The following is a 16,552-nucleotide window of genomic DNA, read 5'->3' on the forward strand; positions in this document are numbered from 1 at the left end:
TGTTGGGTAACCACTGCCAGTAAGCCCTGACCCCCTTTAATGTTTTGATGTTGCCTAATCACAGTGATTAGGTGAGCCTGTGGTGACTCCTGGGGTTCTGGTGTGTTCTGGGTGCCGTGTCAACGGCCTGGTTTTATGCGCACTGTTTGATGTTGCCTAATCACAGAGTGATTAGGCAACATCAGACAGCGCGCATAAAACCAGGCTCCTCTCCATTCCTCAGCATCTATCAGCCCCAAAGACCCTGGCAGCCCATGAGCAGAGCCCAGAGCTGCGGATCTACAGGACTTAGTGTATAGCCCTAACCACAGAGAGGAACCATGAAGGCATTCAGCATTGCAGTTGCAGTGACACTCGTACTTGCCTTCGTCAGCATGCTGGAGAGCGCCACCGTGCCGCTGGGCGGGGTGAGTTCCGATCATCTGGGATCATCTAGTTGGGTCTGAGTATGTTTGGTCGGTCTGTGAACTTTCAGTTGGTCTTCTCATTTTGTTAATCTGGCATCCTTTAGTTTGTCTTTGATCATTGATTTGGTCTTAATATTTTGTTAATCTGGGATCATTTAGTTGGTCTTAAAGGGACCCTATTTTAACTCACTCAACTAACACCAGTGCAGGTAAGCAGCCATCGGTCCCAGCCATCAAGGCTCTGGACACAGGCATGTCTTGTCATACTGGGGGAAAACCAAAGCGGCGAAGGCGTGGGATGGGGATAAAGGGGGGTTATTGCGTATCTGTATCCGTGTAAGAGTTTGTGTATGTGTAGGCCTGGAGAGTCGCTACGCCTGGTGTCACAACCATGGTGTCTCAGACGCAGGATGTCATCGCGATAACACAGCAAGTTGCCATGGAGACAGCCTTGATCATGTCCCAGACAGAGTCAAATCAGCAGGTGTCGGTGGGGTGGGGGGAGGGAAAGCACAAAGAGAGCGTCTCACTGTAGTGCTCATCCGGGAGATGTTGCTCCAGCAGTGGCCTTGGCCGAGGCCGGTGCTGGTTGGGGGGCCGAAAGAGATAACATTTGGGTTGTTTGGTTTTAGGGCGAGTAGCCGCATTACAATTTGCGCGACTACACTCCAAGTCTATTCCGGTCTCCAGAACGATCCCTTTGCCTTTGCAAAGCCGTGAGCTTCTCCATGATGATCACGATGTTATCCGTATTGCTTTTCATAGTCATATTCAGAGTACCGACAGCTCTGCCCACCGAATCAATCATGACGGGCAGCCCTGTGGGGCAATGAACAGCTGACCTTTAATTTCCCGATGAATCCAGGCCATGCCTATTCCAATCAGCAAAAGACCCGTGAATACGATTCCAATTATGTAGATGTCTTCCACATCCTCCACGGAAAAAGCCGCCAGGCACACGAGCTGCCACCTCTCCCAGGCATCCCTCGTGTAGCCAGCTGCGAACGTTCCGGCAGGACAATCAGGTTCCCCCGAACCCGGGTGTTTCGTCGAAAAGACGGTGTCAATAGCGTTGAGAGACCATTTGATCAATTCCATGATGATATAAGTTTGGAGAGCAGTGCGGAGAGAGTCTCTCAAGTAAGGAGGAGACGAGACAAGACAAGAGCAAAGCCGGAGGGTCAGGGGGAGGAGAGAGACAGAATGTGCGACCGCCTTCGTTGAGAGCCAGATTCCGGGGCTTAATGGTTCAGATGGTCTATGATGGTTCAGTTGGTCTGAGATGGTTTAATTGGTATAAATGTTTAGTTGTTCTGTGATGGTTCAGTTGGTCTCAATGTTTAGTTGGTCTTTGATGGTTGAGTTGGGCTGAATGTTGAGCTGGTCTGATCATCTATTCAGTCTGAATATTTATTTGGTCCGATGATTTAGTTTGTTTGTACGTTCAGATGGTCTGATTGTTAATTGGTCAGTGAATAATTGATTCCTAAACATGCACAATTCATAATTTATTAGCAGGTGGAGGAGGTGAAGGAGGTGAAAAGGGTGGAAGAGGTGGAGGAAAGCATCAACACTCCAGCAGCTGAAAATCAGGACCTGCTGGCAGGATACTGGATGGTGGGTGTGTGTGTGTGTGTGTGTCTGTGTGTGTGTATGAATGAATGAGAGAGATTAAACAGCGTGTGTTGTATTTTTCTGCAGAATGCTGGCCGTTCGAGGCAGAAGAGGCTCGCTAGGTGTCGCTGGTGCTGCGGCTGCTGTCCCAATATGCAGGGCTGCGGCGTGTGCTGTGACTTTTAAGTAGTAGTTCCTCATTAAAGGGCAACTACAAGCCAGAGCTCACCTGGGAGTCTGCTGCCCCCTAAAGGCGAATCACTGTACTGAGGGTGGCAGAGCACAGTGCTGGGTAATGATGTGGGTGCAGGATAGTCTCTGGGCTAGGATGTTCGACTCCAAGCTGAAATGTTCTGGGTTGAACCTCCAAATGTCCTCAGTCTACCTGTGGCCTAACCCTTAGCTGCTCCTTAATGACATGTATCTGAATTCTGTGGATTAATGCTCCTACTAAATGATTAAAAAGTAAATTTGTGGTTTTCGACCTGGGATCTTAAGAGTGGCAGCAGACACTGTGGTGTTTTCCATCTCCACTAATGTGTAATGCTTTGTTGTGGTATGTAGTATGTAAATGTTCAATATTCAGTGTTAAATAAATCAAGATCAAAATAAAATGTGTTGCTGATCTTGAATTGTTCAGAGGTTATTTAAATATTTAATCCCACACTGCCAGCATTTATGAATACAAAATAGATACAGGATCAAAAATATGATAGTGTAACACACATAAACATGAAAAAATAAGATTAGCTTGGTAAATCAGCTCCCCCTGCAGGAGTGGAGATGTATTCAACTTTATTAACTTAACTTTACTTTAAATTAATTTGGCAGACGCCTTTGTCCAAGGCGACATACATCATATTTGACAACAGGCAGTATTAGCAACAAGCAGTAAAAATTACATAAAATTACTGGGAACTGGGTGAAGAGATGCGTCTTCAAATGTTTTTTGAAAGAGTAGAAGCTAGTGGCAGAGCAAATGCCGCTTGGCATCTCGTTCCACCATTGAGGTAAAAGAAATGCGAAGAGTCTTGATTGGGACCTAGTGGTGACATCAGCCCGACATAGGAGTCGCTCCTCAGAGGAACGCAGTGGATCTAGCAGGGGTATAGGGCTGGATTAACTCACTAAGGTAGGATGGTGCGAGAACCCGATAGGCCAGAGTAAGTGATTTGAATTTGATTCTGGCTGCAATAGGGAGCCAGTGCAATGATGCTAGCAGAGGAGTTACATGTGCCCTCTTTGGTTGTGAAAAGATGAGACGGGCTGCTGCGTTCTGGATCATCTAAAGTGGTTTGACAGAACATGCGGGGAGACTGTGGTAGATAAACCACATTTAACACTATAACTTAAATAAGAGAGTTCGAGGAGACCGGAGCAAGAATGACAAAAGACTTTATTTTTACTCGCGAACAAGTAAGAGCAAAGCCTAGTTGGTTTGACAAAGAACTCCAGAGCTGGTCACGGGCCGCTCCTTATATATCCCTTTCTGTCCATCAAGAATGTTGTTACCTATGGATCTCCTGCACATACATGTCAGAGTTTTTTGGGAGTGGGTCAGCAACAGTTTATGGCATCAAGTGGAGTGTCCAGCTGTTCTTTTGCCCCTAGGCTAACCTCAGTTCACCCTGATTCTTGACCTCTATGTCAGTGAGTCGCCACAATCAAGCCAATCACCAGACTTTCTGGCACCACTCTAGGCCACTGTTAGAGAGGAGTGGTGACATGTCTTCTTTAAGCTTTTCTCCACCATTGTTATATTTATATAGCATATAGGCCCGATAAAAAGTATATGTTAACATAATAATGTAAGGTAAATTTTCTTCCATAAGACCAACTAATGTGGAGTTGCAATAGTCTAGTTTAGACAGGACCATAGCTTGTATGAGGAGTTGTGCTGAGTATTGGGTAAGGTAAGGTCTGATCTTCCTGATATTGTGAAGTGTAAATCAACATGACTTGGTGACTGCAGCAATATTTTCTATGAAGGTAAGTCTATTGTCTATTACACCCAAGTTCCGGCAGTATTGGTTGGTGACAGAGTGAGTGAGTCTGAATGGATATTGATCTGGTGGAAAATACTTGGTTTTGCAGGGAAGACCAATGTTCCGTTTTCTCCCCACGGAAAGGGCAACCCGGTGTACAAAGGATACTACTCAGTAATTCCACTTTCATTTGTTTAATTATCTTCAAAATGGAAGCAGTCAGTAAGTCAGTCAGTCAGGTAATAAACCTGAAAGGTAAGGAATGCAATGTTTCACTTCTCATGTGCATAACACAAACATCACAGCTCACTCACCACAATAGCCCAATGACAATAAGCAACAATAATAAATAACATATCAACCCATATCTCATGACAAATATCATCAAAATATGAATCAATTAATAATAGCATAATAAACATAATATGCATTAATCAAAATACAAATAAATAATAATAATAATAATAATAATACTTCAGAATCTTTCATGTACACGTTTCATACGTTAAACATTATGCACCATATTCAAGTCCTACCAAAGGCCTATGCAAAGGTGCATTTAGTCTTTCACCACAATAGTAAACTACAGCTCCCATAATGCCCCGCGGCAAAACAGTGTCAAATACCGGCGATTCACTTAATCAAAACAATAAAGCTAAAGAAACAAGCATGGACAGACACGGATGGAACAGCAACGTTATAAGTCCAAATGTTAGCTTAATGTCCCCATTCACCATTCACCATTTCGTTAACTTTTAACTTTGGTTATCAGTCTAAACTGCTTGGATCTACCGGAGCATAGCGTTATCACGTTCTCTTGCAACACAAGGGAGCGGACGTAAACACAGTGCAACTATACAGCATAGTGATAGCAGACAAGAAAACAAGAAATTAAGAGAGCTTAGCAAGTGGCTGCATACCGGGTTGAAACTAAGTACAAAATCAAACTAATCTTGCGCTTCCTTTTCACAGGGTAAACACCGGTCACATGGACCCACAGCACGCCCCTCTCTTAAGCTGACCCCACACTACAAGATAAATGTCCCGATATCGGGGCCGATTTGCCCCTTACGAGAATCGGGGTGGCGTTCCCATGGCAGCCGAATCGGGACGAAAATCGGCCAAGATTATCCTGTCTGCCGTAGTGTTCTAAGATAGAATCTCATAAACTTAAGACCTCCCGATCTCAAAATCGGGGTTATCCAACATGTTAGATATTTTCGGCATGTTGAGTGTGTAGTCAACATAATAGCGACGCACGCACACACAAACACACACGCAAAACACACACACACGCTGACCCGAAGGTGCTCCATAATGCCAAAGCGCATTCAATTCTCACTTTTAAATTTTCGTTTCCAAATATTTATTTAAAAACGAAAATATCTGTTTTAGTGCGTGTGTGTTAAATTAAATGTTTTTATATCTTAAACAAATTCCGTTGCAAATAGGAGGCGCGCAGCATCAATATCCTAACACAGACACATTTTGCAGATTGTAAATTGACATGATACATTGTAAACGTTCACAATCCTGCTCTATGCTCTGTGATATTTTGTTCATCATCATTTCTATTAACTTCTGCGAGGCGCATAAAGTGGTCATGTAGATCGGTCGTCTGCCCGTCTATTGCGCGTATCACACATGAGCAGATCTTGCACACAACGTCAGTCGTGTCCCTTGGCTGTCCTATTTGTTGTATATTTGTTGATGTTGTTATTGTCATGCGTGTTCTGGTTATTTGCGCATGATTAAACATGAGTCTTTATATGGCGATAAAACAAAGCTTTGTTGTGTTTTTTTTCCTTCTTTTTGAAGTGGGGATCGGGGATGCGCCAACCCGGTTGGGACGTAAAGGGGGTGCGCAGGAAAAAAAGTTTGGGAACCGCTGCTCTAGATCTACCATCTCTTGTCTCTCGATCTCTTGTCTCGTGCTGGATGATGTAGCCTACACGGCCGAGAATCGGATAAGATTATCCTGTAGTGTGGGGTGTTCCGTCTTGTGTTCTAATCTTATGTCGGATCGGAGAGCAAAAATCGGCTGCAATTCTCGTTAAGTGTGTGGTGTACTCCGACTCAAAAATCGCATAAGATAAAAAAATCGTGTAGTGTGGGGCAGCCTTTAGAGAGGGACTACACTATTGGGCCGCTGAGTTTAACGTAAACATTTGATTGAAACATGTAAATAAGAAATAACAAAACTACACAAATGACATAACTCCACAGAAAACACAACAACCAACAACTTGGTTTTTGATAGATTAAGCTGCAGATGGCGATCTTTCATCCAGATAGAAATATCATGCATGCACGCTGAAATCCTGGCAGATATTGTAGAGTCTTCTGGAGGAAAGGACAGGTAGAGTTATGTGTCGTCTGCATAACAGTAGTATGAGAACCCGTGGGAGAGAATTATCCTGCCTAGCGAGGTGGTATAAATGAGAAGATGTTGACATGACCGGAAATTCCTAATGCTGATAGGGTTAACAGAAGAGTGCCATGATGCACTGTGTCAAATGCTGCTGATAAATCCAATAAAATTAACACAGATGACTGAGCTGAGGCTTTAGCCAATTTCAGAGATTCAGACACAGATAGGACCGCAGTTTCCGTCGAGTGACCATGTTTGAAGCCAGATTGCTTGGGATCTAACAGCTTGTTCTGAGATAGGAAATTAGTCAATTGCTTAGATACTACTCTCTGAAGAACCTTTGAGAGAAATGGAATAAGTGAAACTGGTCTGTAATTATTCACTTCTGTTGGTTTGAGTGTGTTATTCTTGAGCAGAGGGGTGACCCTAGCTTGTTTCAATGAAAGTGGCACTTGACCTGTCCTGAGTGATGAGTTAATAAGGGAACGTACCTATGTTCCCCGGGTCCTATGTTCCCTGGTCGCGACTGTGTTTTTCATAGGCCAGGGTGTCCGCGCATCCTTAAAAAGTCTTAAATTCATGTTTCTAAATTTAAAGCCTTAAAAAGTCTTAAATTCGTTAAAAATGTAATATGCTGGTCTTAAATACTGTAACTCAAGGTCTTAAATTTGTCGATAGACACGTAATCAATATCAATAGAAAATGCGTTCGATAGAAGGTTTAGATAATTTTTTTCCTCGTTGGAAGTTAACGGAGCAAAGAGTCTAGCTCCGCTTTGAACCAGAGGTTGTGAAGCAAGGTTGGTTGCGTGAACAAAGGCACGCGTCCTCTGATACCTGTGGAGAGCAACGTATGGAGCGACACGCCAATGGCCAATCATGTAACAGTATCAGGTTTGGCTGCGCCATCTCGTCTCGCGCGTGTGTTTCATAACAGAAACAGCGCGATGTGAGAAACGAAAGATGAGTACCGCAACGAGTGAGGAAATTGTAAATAATATATATGAAGATAGTTCTTCTCAGATCTCAGGCGCCGCGGCCAGCATTGGTTCATGACAGTACTGGACATATCTCCATGTCCCATTTCCTCCTTTGATGGCATTATCATTATTCTGTTTAATGTAGGCATTTTCGTTATACCATGGATAGCAAGCATAACAACAAAATCGCTAATAGGCGCTAATCGCTAGTTAGCGAACATGTTAACTAGCGATCTTTACAACATGGATGATGGTTCATGACAGCACTGGAAGTATTTCCATGTCCCAACAACAATGACATCCATATGTTCCATGTTCTAGGGACTCCAGGTTGAAGAATGTAATAGTGATCTCATGATCTCATCTCTTATGTTTACATTTAACACTGCAAATTTTTTTAGAACACTTTTTTGTAGCACATGTTTTTGAGCACTTTATAATTGATAATTGTTAAGTTTTCATTGTGATGTTCATTTTCATTCAGACTTATGTTTATATTTATTTGAGTTTTCCATGGTTGTGTTGACATTCCCTTTCCCTGTGTGCCTACAATAAGGGGAAGGTTAAGTTTAAAATAAAACTGTTTACGTTTATATTTTTCTCCTGGTCCTGGTCCAAAATTTCTTTTTTCAAAAATTATCGATATCGACCGATATGAAACACTTATATCGTGATACAGTTTTCAGCCATATCGCCCAGCCCTACGTTAAACTGCACTTGTACTTACAGCTTTTGAACCAGAGAGCACTGAGTATCACTTTATGTTCAATAAACAGACAAAAAGTTCATTCAAAACTTGAATGAGTCTCATTGACTGACACACATGCTATGCTTGGGTTGTAATACAGCGGGATCCCCCCCACCATCTCGTGCTTTAGGTCTTAAATTTCATTCAAGGTGGTATTAAAAAGGTCTTAAAAAGTCTTAAATTTGACTTGTTGAAACCTGCAGATACCCTGCATAGGCGGAATCCGGAAAAAGTTCAGCCTCAAGGAATAAGATTGGACAGGCAGCCTGTCAGGCAAACTCACACGCTGACTCCTAACCCTAAACCTAACCCTAATCATAACCCTAACCGTAACCCTCACCCTAACCCTAACCGTAACCCTAATATTCATGATTCTTCCAGATTCCACCAACGAAAAACACATTCGCCCCCCGGTCACATACAAAGCGGGGAACATAGGACCCGGCGAACATAGGGATGACCCAGTTAATAGAATTGTGGTTGTGATAGCCTGAAAAAGAGAGGATGGGATGGCGTCTAAGGCACGGTCGACGTTGGTCGACATTTAATTACATTTAATAAGTCGACAAATTTCATCCACACTGAGAGGAGCGAAAGACTCCAGTAAGCAGGGACGGCACTACACCGGGGCTATGGGGTGCTATAGCCCCGTCAAAAATCTGTGTAGCCCCAGTTAAGCCCCCCTCGAGCATTTTATTTTATAGTTAAAAAAAAAAAATATATATATATATATATATATTTTTTTTTTTAAGTTAAAAAACATTTAAAAAGTTCACGTAGCCATTCTGTTCCAATCCAATCCCCGCTTGCGTGTCGTGGTGTAGCCTATAACCTGTGTGTGTGTGTGTGTGTGTGTGTGTGTGTGTGAGGGGACAGGAGGTCAGGGGGGAGTTTCACGCCTTAGGCTAGCTTACAGTCCGTTGCAATGGATCATTTTGTGATCAAGAAAAAAAGAGTGCAGGTAGAAAATGAAGACCAAGACCCAGTCTCCCAGAGGGACAAAGAAGAAGAGGGAGATTCGAAAAATGAATCTGAGAGAGGAACTCCTGAGCCAGGACCTGAAAGAGCACCAGAGCAGTTCATCGCTGCTAGCTGCTCTACAGCCCCCGTTAGCTGCACTGCTAACACAGACACTGCTCCCTCTGATTTAAGCCAGTCACCTGTTGATGAACCAAGGCAGCCTCTTCTTCAGCGTTATCCGGCCATGAAAGTTGGATGGTATGAGGATTACAAATGGCTGGAATATTCTATTTCAAAGGACTGTGTTTTCTGCTTTGCATGCCGCCACTTTCAACGTCCAGGAAACCATGGAGAGAAGGCAGCATTTACCCACGATGGCTACCAGAACTGGAAGAAGGCGACAAGTTCATTCAAGACACACAGTGCTAGTGTGGAGCATAAATATGCTATGGCAGCGAGGAATGAGTGGACTATTCAGAAAGAGTCTGGCTCAACAATATGTAATGCTCTGAGTGATGGACATGGAAAAATAGTCAGAGAGAACAGAGAGTATATGAGAGCAGTTGTGGAGGCATTGCGTTTCACTGCATACCAGGGACTTTCACAGAGAGGAGACACAGAGAATGACACAGCTGTCAACCAGGGAAACTTCCTTGAACTTACAGATTATAGGCAAATTTGACAAAACAGTTGCACAGAAAATATCAGATAATCCAAGAAATGCGAAGTACACGCATCATGATATACAGAATGAAATACTGGGCATTATGGCAAATATGATTAGGATCAGATAAGTGGTGAAATACAAAATGCTGAAATATTTGCTTTAATGGTAGATGAGAGTAAGGACCTCAGTAAAACGGAACAAGTGTCTGTCGTGGTGTTGTTGTGGAAGAATTTCTCCATTTCACGCCAGCTGATGATTTAGATGCAGTCACTTTTTACTACGATCAAAGACACTCTCAGTAAATGTAACATTGATCACAATTCCTGTATTGCTCAGTGTTATGACAGCGCTGCAGTAATGTCCGGTGTTCACAACGGGGTCCAAGAGAAATTCAGAGAAGAGGTCCCTCAGGCAATCTACATTCATTGCCATGCACACCGCCTCAATCTTGTTTTGGTGGACTGTGTCAGAAACGTGAAGCCAGCGGGGGATTTTTTTTGTTATTGTACAGGACATGTACAAGTTTTTCTTAGGCTCATTTGTCCATGGCCATGTACCGGATGCTGCGCTGCGCAACATTGCATTTCCCGCCGGTTGCTGCGTAGCGCAGCTTTGAATCTCCTGCCGGCTGCTGCGTAGCGCAGCATTGTTTATATATCATCATTTTCATGACGCATGCAGCATATAATGCATGTCATTGGTTCAAATACACATGAGGTGAGTCTTGTTGTTTTTTTTAAAACCACGTGACCACCCAAATGTCGTGTGGTTGGTCGACAATCACGTCAATCAATCAGACATACACGTGCGTCTGTTTACCGGCAAAAAATAAAAAACTTTTGACAGCGGCAAAAATGGCTACGAGCGATGACTATTGTGACAGCGAGGGCAGCGATTTGGAGTTGGGAGAGAGTGAGGAGTTTGAGAGGGAGGTGGAGGTAGAAGGGTTTGTACCTAATGATCCTTTGGATCGAGCCCAAGAGTGGGATTTGTTTGTAGAAGGAGAGGAGAAAGACGAAGACTTTGCCGGATTTCAGGTGGACTGGAAGACGGATGGATACCTGCCCCGAAATCCCAAGCAGTTCACTCGCAAACCGGGACCCAAGAAGCCGATTGCCGTGGATGCAACCCCCCTGGACGTATTTTCAAGGATATTCAGTGATGAACTTTGGGACATGTTAGTGACCCAAACAAATGTATATGCTGATCAGACGCGCGGCCAGACCCCATCAAACTCAAAGTGGAACCCCGTCTCCAAAACCGAGATGAAAAGATTTGTCGGGCTCTGCTTCACGTTTGGTATCCTTAAACTGCCAGCACGCCGGGATTATTGGAGGCAGACGAAGTGGCTGTACCAGACACACGTCCCCAAGGCCATGGCACGGGATCGTTTTGACATGATCTGGAGGTAATGATTTGTATTCTTGCGCTCTCTTCCGAGTTCTGTCTTACGGTAGCGTTAGCGCACTGACGTCTCCGTCATGGCCAGTAATGATAGTGGTGCAATAGCCTTCTGTTACTATTAATATAATAATGCGATAATAATATCATAATAAATAGCAGTGTTGGGCAGTAGCTTCACTACTTGTAGAGAAGATAGTAACTTACTACAATCCTCAGTAGCTTGGTGGTAGCTTCACTTTATCCTGAAACAAGTAACCTGTAATAGCAAAACTCCTTTATTGATCAAGTAAAAGTAAAGTAACTGATAGTTTAGCTCACTACAATTTCCAAGTAGCTTGCCCAACACTGATAAATAGTAATACAATTATGCCATAATGAATAAATAACAATACATATGGAATAGATAGATAAATACATACTGTATACATAACATAATACAATACAATGATGGCAATGTTAGGCATAAACTCATTCATCTTATGTGCATTTTCAGATATCTCCATCTCCAAGACAACATGGACCCTGCTGTGGACAAGTCTGACAAGCTCTGGAAGCTCCGGGGATTCATGGACCTCCTCCTCGTCAGATTCCAGGATCTCTACGAGGTCAATGGCTTTGTGACCGTGGATGAGTCCATGGTCAAATTCAAGGGACGCCTGGCCTTCCGGCAGTACCTCCCTATGAAGCCGGTGAAGTGCGGAGTAAAGCTGTGGGTGATGGCGGAGAGCAAGACAGGCTATGTAAACAATTTCCAGGTGTACACGGGGGCCCTTCAGGGTAAGGCTGAGAAAGACCTGTCTCACCGCGGTGTGACAGACCTGGCCAAACCTTATTTTGGATCCAACCTATCCATATATATGGATAACTTTTACACAGGTGTAGAATTGATGGTGGACCTCAATACCATGGGGGTACAAGCTTGTGGGACAGTGCGTGCCAATAGGAAGGGCCTCCCCAAGAGCAAGGAACTAACAAAGCAGGCTGGCATGAACAGGCACGAGTTCAAGGTGGCGCAGCAGGATAACCTGACCTTTTGCGTATGGCAGGACACCAAGGCAGTGATGGTCCTCTCCAACTTCCATGACCCGACAGCTTTTGGGGCAGTGAGGAGGAAGGCGAATGGTCAACGCCAGATGGAGGTTCGGGTGCCAGCATGCCTTGCTGACTACCAGCAACATATGAAGGGGGTAGACCTGCTGGACCAGATGGTGGGATACTACCAGATCCAACATCGGTCTACAAAGTGGTGGAGGAGGCTGTTTTTTTATTTCCTCACGGTGGGGTGCTACAATGCCTTTGTGGCTGCCAGGTCTGCTGGAGGATATGACTGGAAATACAAGAGGAGCGGCTACAAAGACTGGCTGGAGGATCTGACCATGGAGCTGATCGTCCCCGTCACGAAAAGAAGTGCTCCCCAGGTGCTCCCCACCAGCCCAACTGGAGCTTCTGCTGACCATGACCTGGTCCAGCTAAACACAAAGAGGAAGACCTGCAGGGAGTGTTCTCTGAAGCACAGCGGCACCGACGTGCGTCCTGGGTCAACTCTGATGGGGTGCAGGCAGTGTGACCTTCCTCTGCACCGCGAGTGCTTCATGCACCATGTCCTTCACCACAGCTAGAGTGTGTGTGTGTGTGTGTGTGTGTTTTATGCTGTTCAACAGCAAAAGAGGAGAGACTGAGACTGTTCCCAGTTCCACCTCTGTTCCCAGTTCCCAGTTCCAGGACTTTCCCCACCTCTATCTCATACCAAGGTGCCTTGGTCTGTGTGTCTGTATGTTTATAATGTTTTAAATTGTATTTGTTATATTTTAGATAATTTATTTTCTTCCCCATCTAATTTTATTGATTTTTAGAAAAATGTGTTTGTATGTTATTGCTATTGAGTGCATGTTTTAATAAAACCTGTGACTCTTACCTTTAAAATGTCATTTATTTCATGTTTCTATGTGCTACAGAGGCTCAGATATTACGTTTTTGGTAGACGTTGACAATTCTTAGTATTTTTTCAGAAAACCCTCAGGAGATGAGGACATTTATCCTAGAATAGCATAGGTTTTAATGGGCGTTTTTAGCAGTAAATGGGTTAAGAAGCAAAGGGAACTTGAGCCTTTTCAGCAGCCCATTGAACTTAAGAAACTGTCTGATACGCGCTGGTCCTGCCAGTACTACTCGCTGTGGGCAGTGCAAAAAACCTTTCCCGCCATCATTGCAACCTTAAATGACATTAAGGCACAACCAAATCCACGCAGATCCACTGATGCACAGTCTTTACTCTCACTCATTGATGCTGAATTCACCCTCCACCTTATTCTGTTTGAGGATCTTTTTCGTACAGCAAAGTTCATGTCTGACACTCTGCAGTCCCCCGATCTTTTGCTGGAGACTGCCACCGACCTCGCCTAAAAGAAAAGTGCACAGAGGACTCTTGGAGAGCCATATGGAGCAAGGCAGAGGCCCTGTGCGACCAAGTCGGTGTCGCAAAACCACCGCAGCTCCCACAAGAGAAGAGAAAATCCCAACAGCCTCACCATCTGCAGGACTATGTAGTTGAAGCTCCAATTCAAACAGAACATCCGTCCATGTCCTCTCCGGATGAACTCAGAACATCCTCATTCTACCCTGTCATTGACCGACTAGTGAATGAAATGACACAATGGTTTTCAACAGAACCAGGTGCAGTTCTCATGGGCACGTCAGCCCTCAACCCCAAAAATGCCACATTCCTTGAAAAGGAGAGCCTTGAGCCCATGGCGCAGTTTTATGGGATCAAAAAGGACAACCTGCTGGCCGAGGTGCACCAAATGCGCCGGCTCTTGGAAAGAAAAAAAGAACAAGGTGAAACAGTCAGCAGCACACTGGAATTTCTGTCCATGCTTAAACGTTACAAAGACTCCTTTGAGGACATCTATAAACTTTTGCGCATATCTGTTACACTGCCTGTAACCTCCGCTTCATGTGAGCGCAGTTTTTCCTGCATGCGGCATGTAAAAACCTACCTGAGAAACAGAATGGTAAACCCTCGACTCAGCAACTTTGCCTGCCTGTCCATACACACAGAAAGAACCAAGGCCCTGGATGTCCAGAAGATTATAGACTAATTTGCACTTAACCACAACAATAGACGCATCGTCCTCCTGTAAAACAACTCAAATGTATTACTACTCTGGTAGTAATACATTTGATGTGATGTGACATTTAATCCATTACACTGTAACGAATGCAGAGCAGGACGTGGCATGCATTTTTTTTTGCAGTAGAACTATAATCACCAAGATTGTGATGAGCCAGTTCCTTTTACGCTCTTTAAGTGTGTGCCCAGTTAACAGGCACAGGGTGTTTGCACTTCTTGCTGTGGCTTTGTATATTATTAATTCCATTTTTGACCTTATGATGTTGTGATCCGAGACAATATTGCCAATGCATAGTTTTCATTAATTATGCATATGGAATAAATTGTCGCATTTTGGATGTATTGTCCGGTTATTGGCAGGTGCATGGTCGCTGTCCGGTGCTGAATCTCTCACCTTTGCATGTGAAACATTTTTGCCATTGCCTTGTGGTTGCTTGTATTAGGCTTAGTTATTTTGTTGAATATTTTTTGGCCAAATTCAGTTAAAACTACTTTTATATCGAACATGCTCGTGCTGTGTATCATAGCTGCTTTTATTGAAAAAAAACAGAACCTCTTTATAAAGTAACTGAAGTCTTGAAAATCAATTATTTTCTTAGCACCCCCACCTATCGGTCAAGCCCCCCATTAGCACCGGGAGAGAAAAAATCCTGGCGCCGTCCCTGCCATTAAGACTTTGTTTGTACTTAAATAAATATAAATAAATATATAAATATATTTGTTTGTTAAATTCTCTATTATTGTCCTCTGAGTGAATTGAGAATATAATATATGATATTGACAATTTTTTTGGTGAAAGAATTTGCAAAATTGTCTGCAGTCAATAATGTGGAAGATGGTAGCCGTGGCTGGTGTAGAAGGGACTTAAAAGTAGAAAAAAGTTGACGGCTGTCCCTGGCATTGTCAACTTTTGTCTGATAGAAGTCCCTTTTTGCCAATGTGACTTTAGATGATTGTGCCCCATCAGCCAGGGATGACAGGGTTTGGAGCTGGATTGTCAGGGCAAGCACTATCTAGACATGATGAGAGAGTGGGGCATAGGGTCAGTCAGTACGTTTACATGCACAGCTTAATCCGATTAAAGCCATAGTTCGACTATGCTCCGCAATTGGACAACTGTTATTGTCCGGTTATACATGGCGGTGAGTAAATCAATTCATTGGCCGAAGCATGTCATACCCCGGTATGATAGGTGGCGCATTTCAGCTAGTGGTAATAGAGCCACTGGCTGATATCACTCAGTCCGTATGCGGACTGAGTGAACTGACAGCTGTCTACTGAAAACATTGCTTTCTCCTCCATGTCGCGTTTCAATCTGGACTTCAGAGAGTCAAAGCCAAAGTTCATTTCCCCCAATTCCTTCTCCACCATGGGCGAGATAACCCCCACTAGGCGTCTTTACTTGTTGTGGAAGTACCCGAGAGTCGGAGAACCCGACGCAGTCTGTAAGATTTATAATATCAGAGAATACCCCCGTCAGTTCGGCCGCGGCACAATGAATGAATAAAGATCGTAGTTACTACTTTACAACCTCGTTGATGAGCAACATTTAGAAAAACATGTACTTTTAATTCAGCCTTGGGTGAAATCGACGTGTAGTGTGTACTGAATGCATGTTGATGATGATACACTCCTTATAGGGGGTAACTACATTAGCACGACACCGGCTTCCTCCATCTTCTGTGCCAGCTTTTTAAATAAATCGCCGACCCGAAGTGAATTGACAGCTGTCTACTGAAAACATCTTTCTCCCACCGGAGCAGCCCCTCCGCCGCCTGTCTGTATACGGCATTCCCCCAATTCCTTCTCCCCCATGGCCGAGATAACACCCACAAGGCGTCTTTAATTGTTGTGGAAGGTACCAGAGAGTCTGAGAACCCGACGCAGTCTTTAAGATTCAAAATATCAGAGCATATCCCCGTCAGTTCGGCCGCGGCGCAATGAATGAATAAAGATCGTAAACACATCGGGAGAAAAAAACATTTATTTTGACAGATGTGCCCGAAGTTACTACTTTACAACCCCGTTGATGACCCACATTTAGAAAAACATGTACTTATAATTCAGCCTTGTGTGAAATCGAAGCATAGTGTCTGTGTGCTTCCACCTTTACTGAATGCATGCCATGCGTGCTCCCACGGCCGGGGACACAATTCTTATAGGGGGTAACTACATTCACCGGCTTCCTCCATCTTCTGTGCCACCTTTTTAAATAAATCTCTTTCTAACTACTCTCACAACACTACTATCGTCTCTATCTACTTCCGGCTCACGGCCCCCGGAAAAG

The 16,552-nt window shown here is 43.9% G+C and overlaps 1 protein-coding gene and 1 pseudogene across 2 annotated transcripts; both read left to right on the plus strand.

Moving 5' to 3' along the window:
* The first annotated feature begins 211 nt into the window (after positions 1 to 211).
* Positions 212 to 2,635, plus strand: LOC311351416 (hepcidin-like). Its single transcript, XM_084471554.1, has 3 exons — positions 212 to 407; positions 1,923 to 2,024; positions 2,109 to 2,635. The coding sequence occupies exons 1-3, from the start codon at positions 321 to 323 to the stop codon at positions 2,205 to 2,207; spliced, it is 288 nt and encodes a 95-aa protein (XP_084327680.1). The 5' UTR covers positions 212 to 320; the 3' UTR covers positions 2,208 to 2,635.
* Positions 2,636 to 13,193: 10,558 nt separating this feature from the next.
* Positions 13,194 to 14,233, plus strand: LOC311351755 (zinc finger MYM-type protein 1-like; annotated as a pseudogene). Its single transcript has one exon. The product of its transcript is annotated as a zinc finger MYM-type protein 1-like (transcript).
* The last annotated feature ends 2,319 nt before the right edge of the window (positions 14,234 to 16,552 follow it).

Source organism: Micromesistius poutassou (genome assembly GCF_964030765.1).
Source record: "Micromesistius poutassou genome assembly, chromosome: 8".
Classification (NCBI taxonomy): domain Eukaryota; kingdom Metazoa; phylum Chordata; class Actinopteri; order Gadiformes; family Gadidae; genus Micromesistius; species Micromesistius poutassou.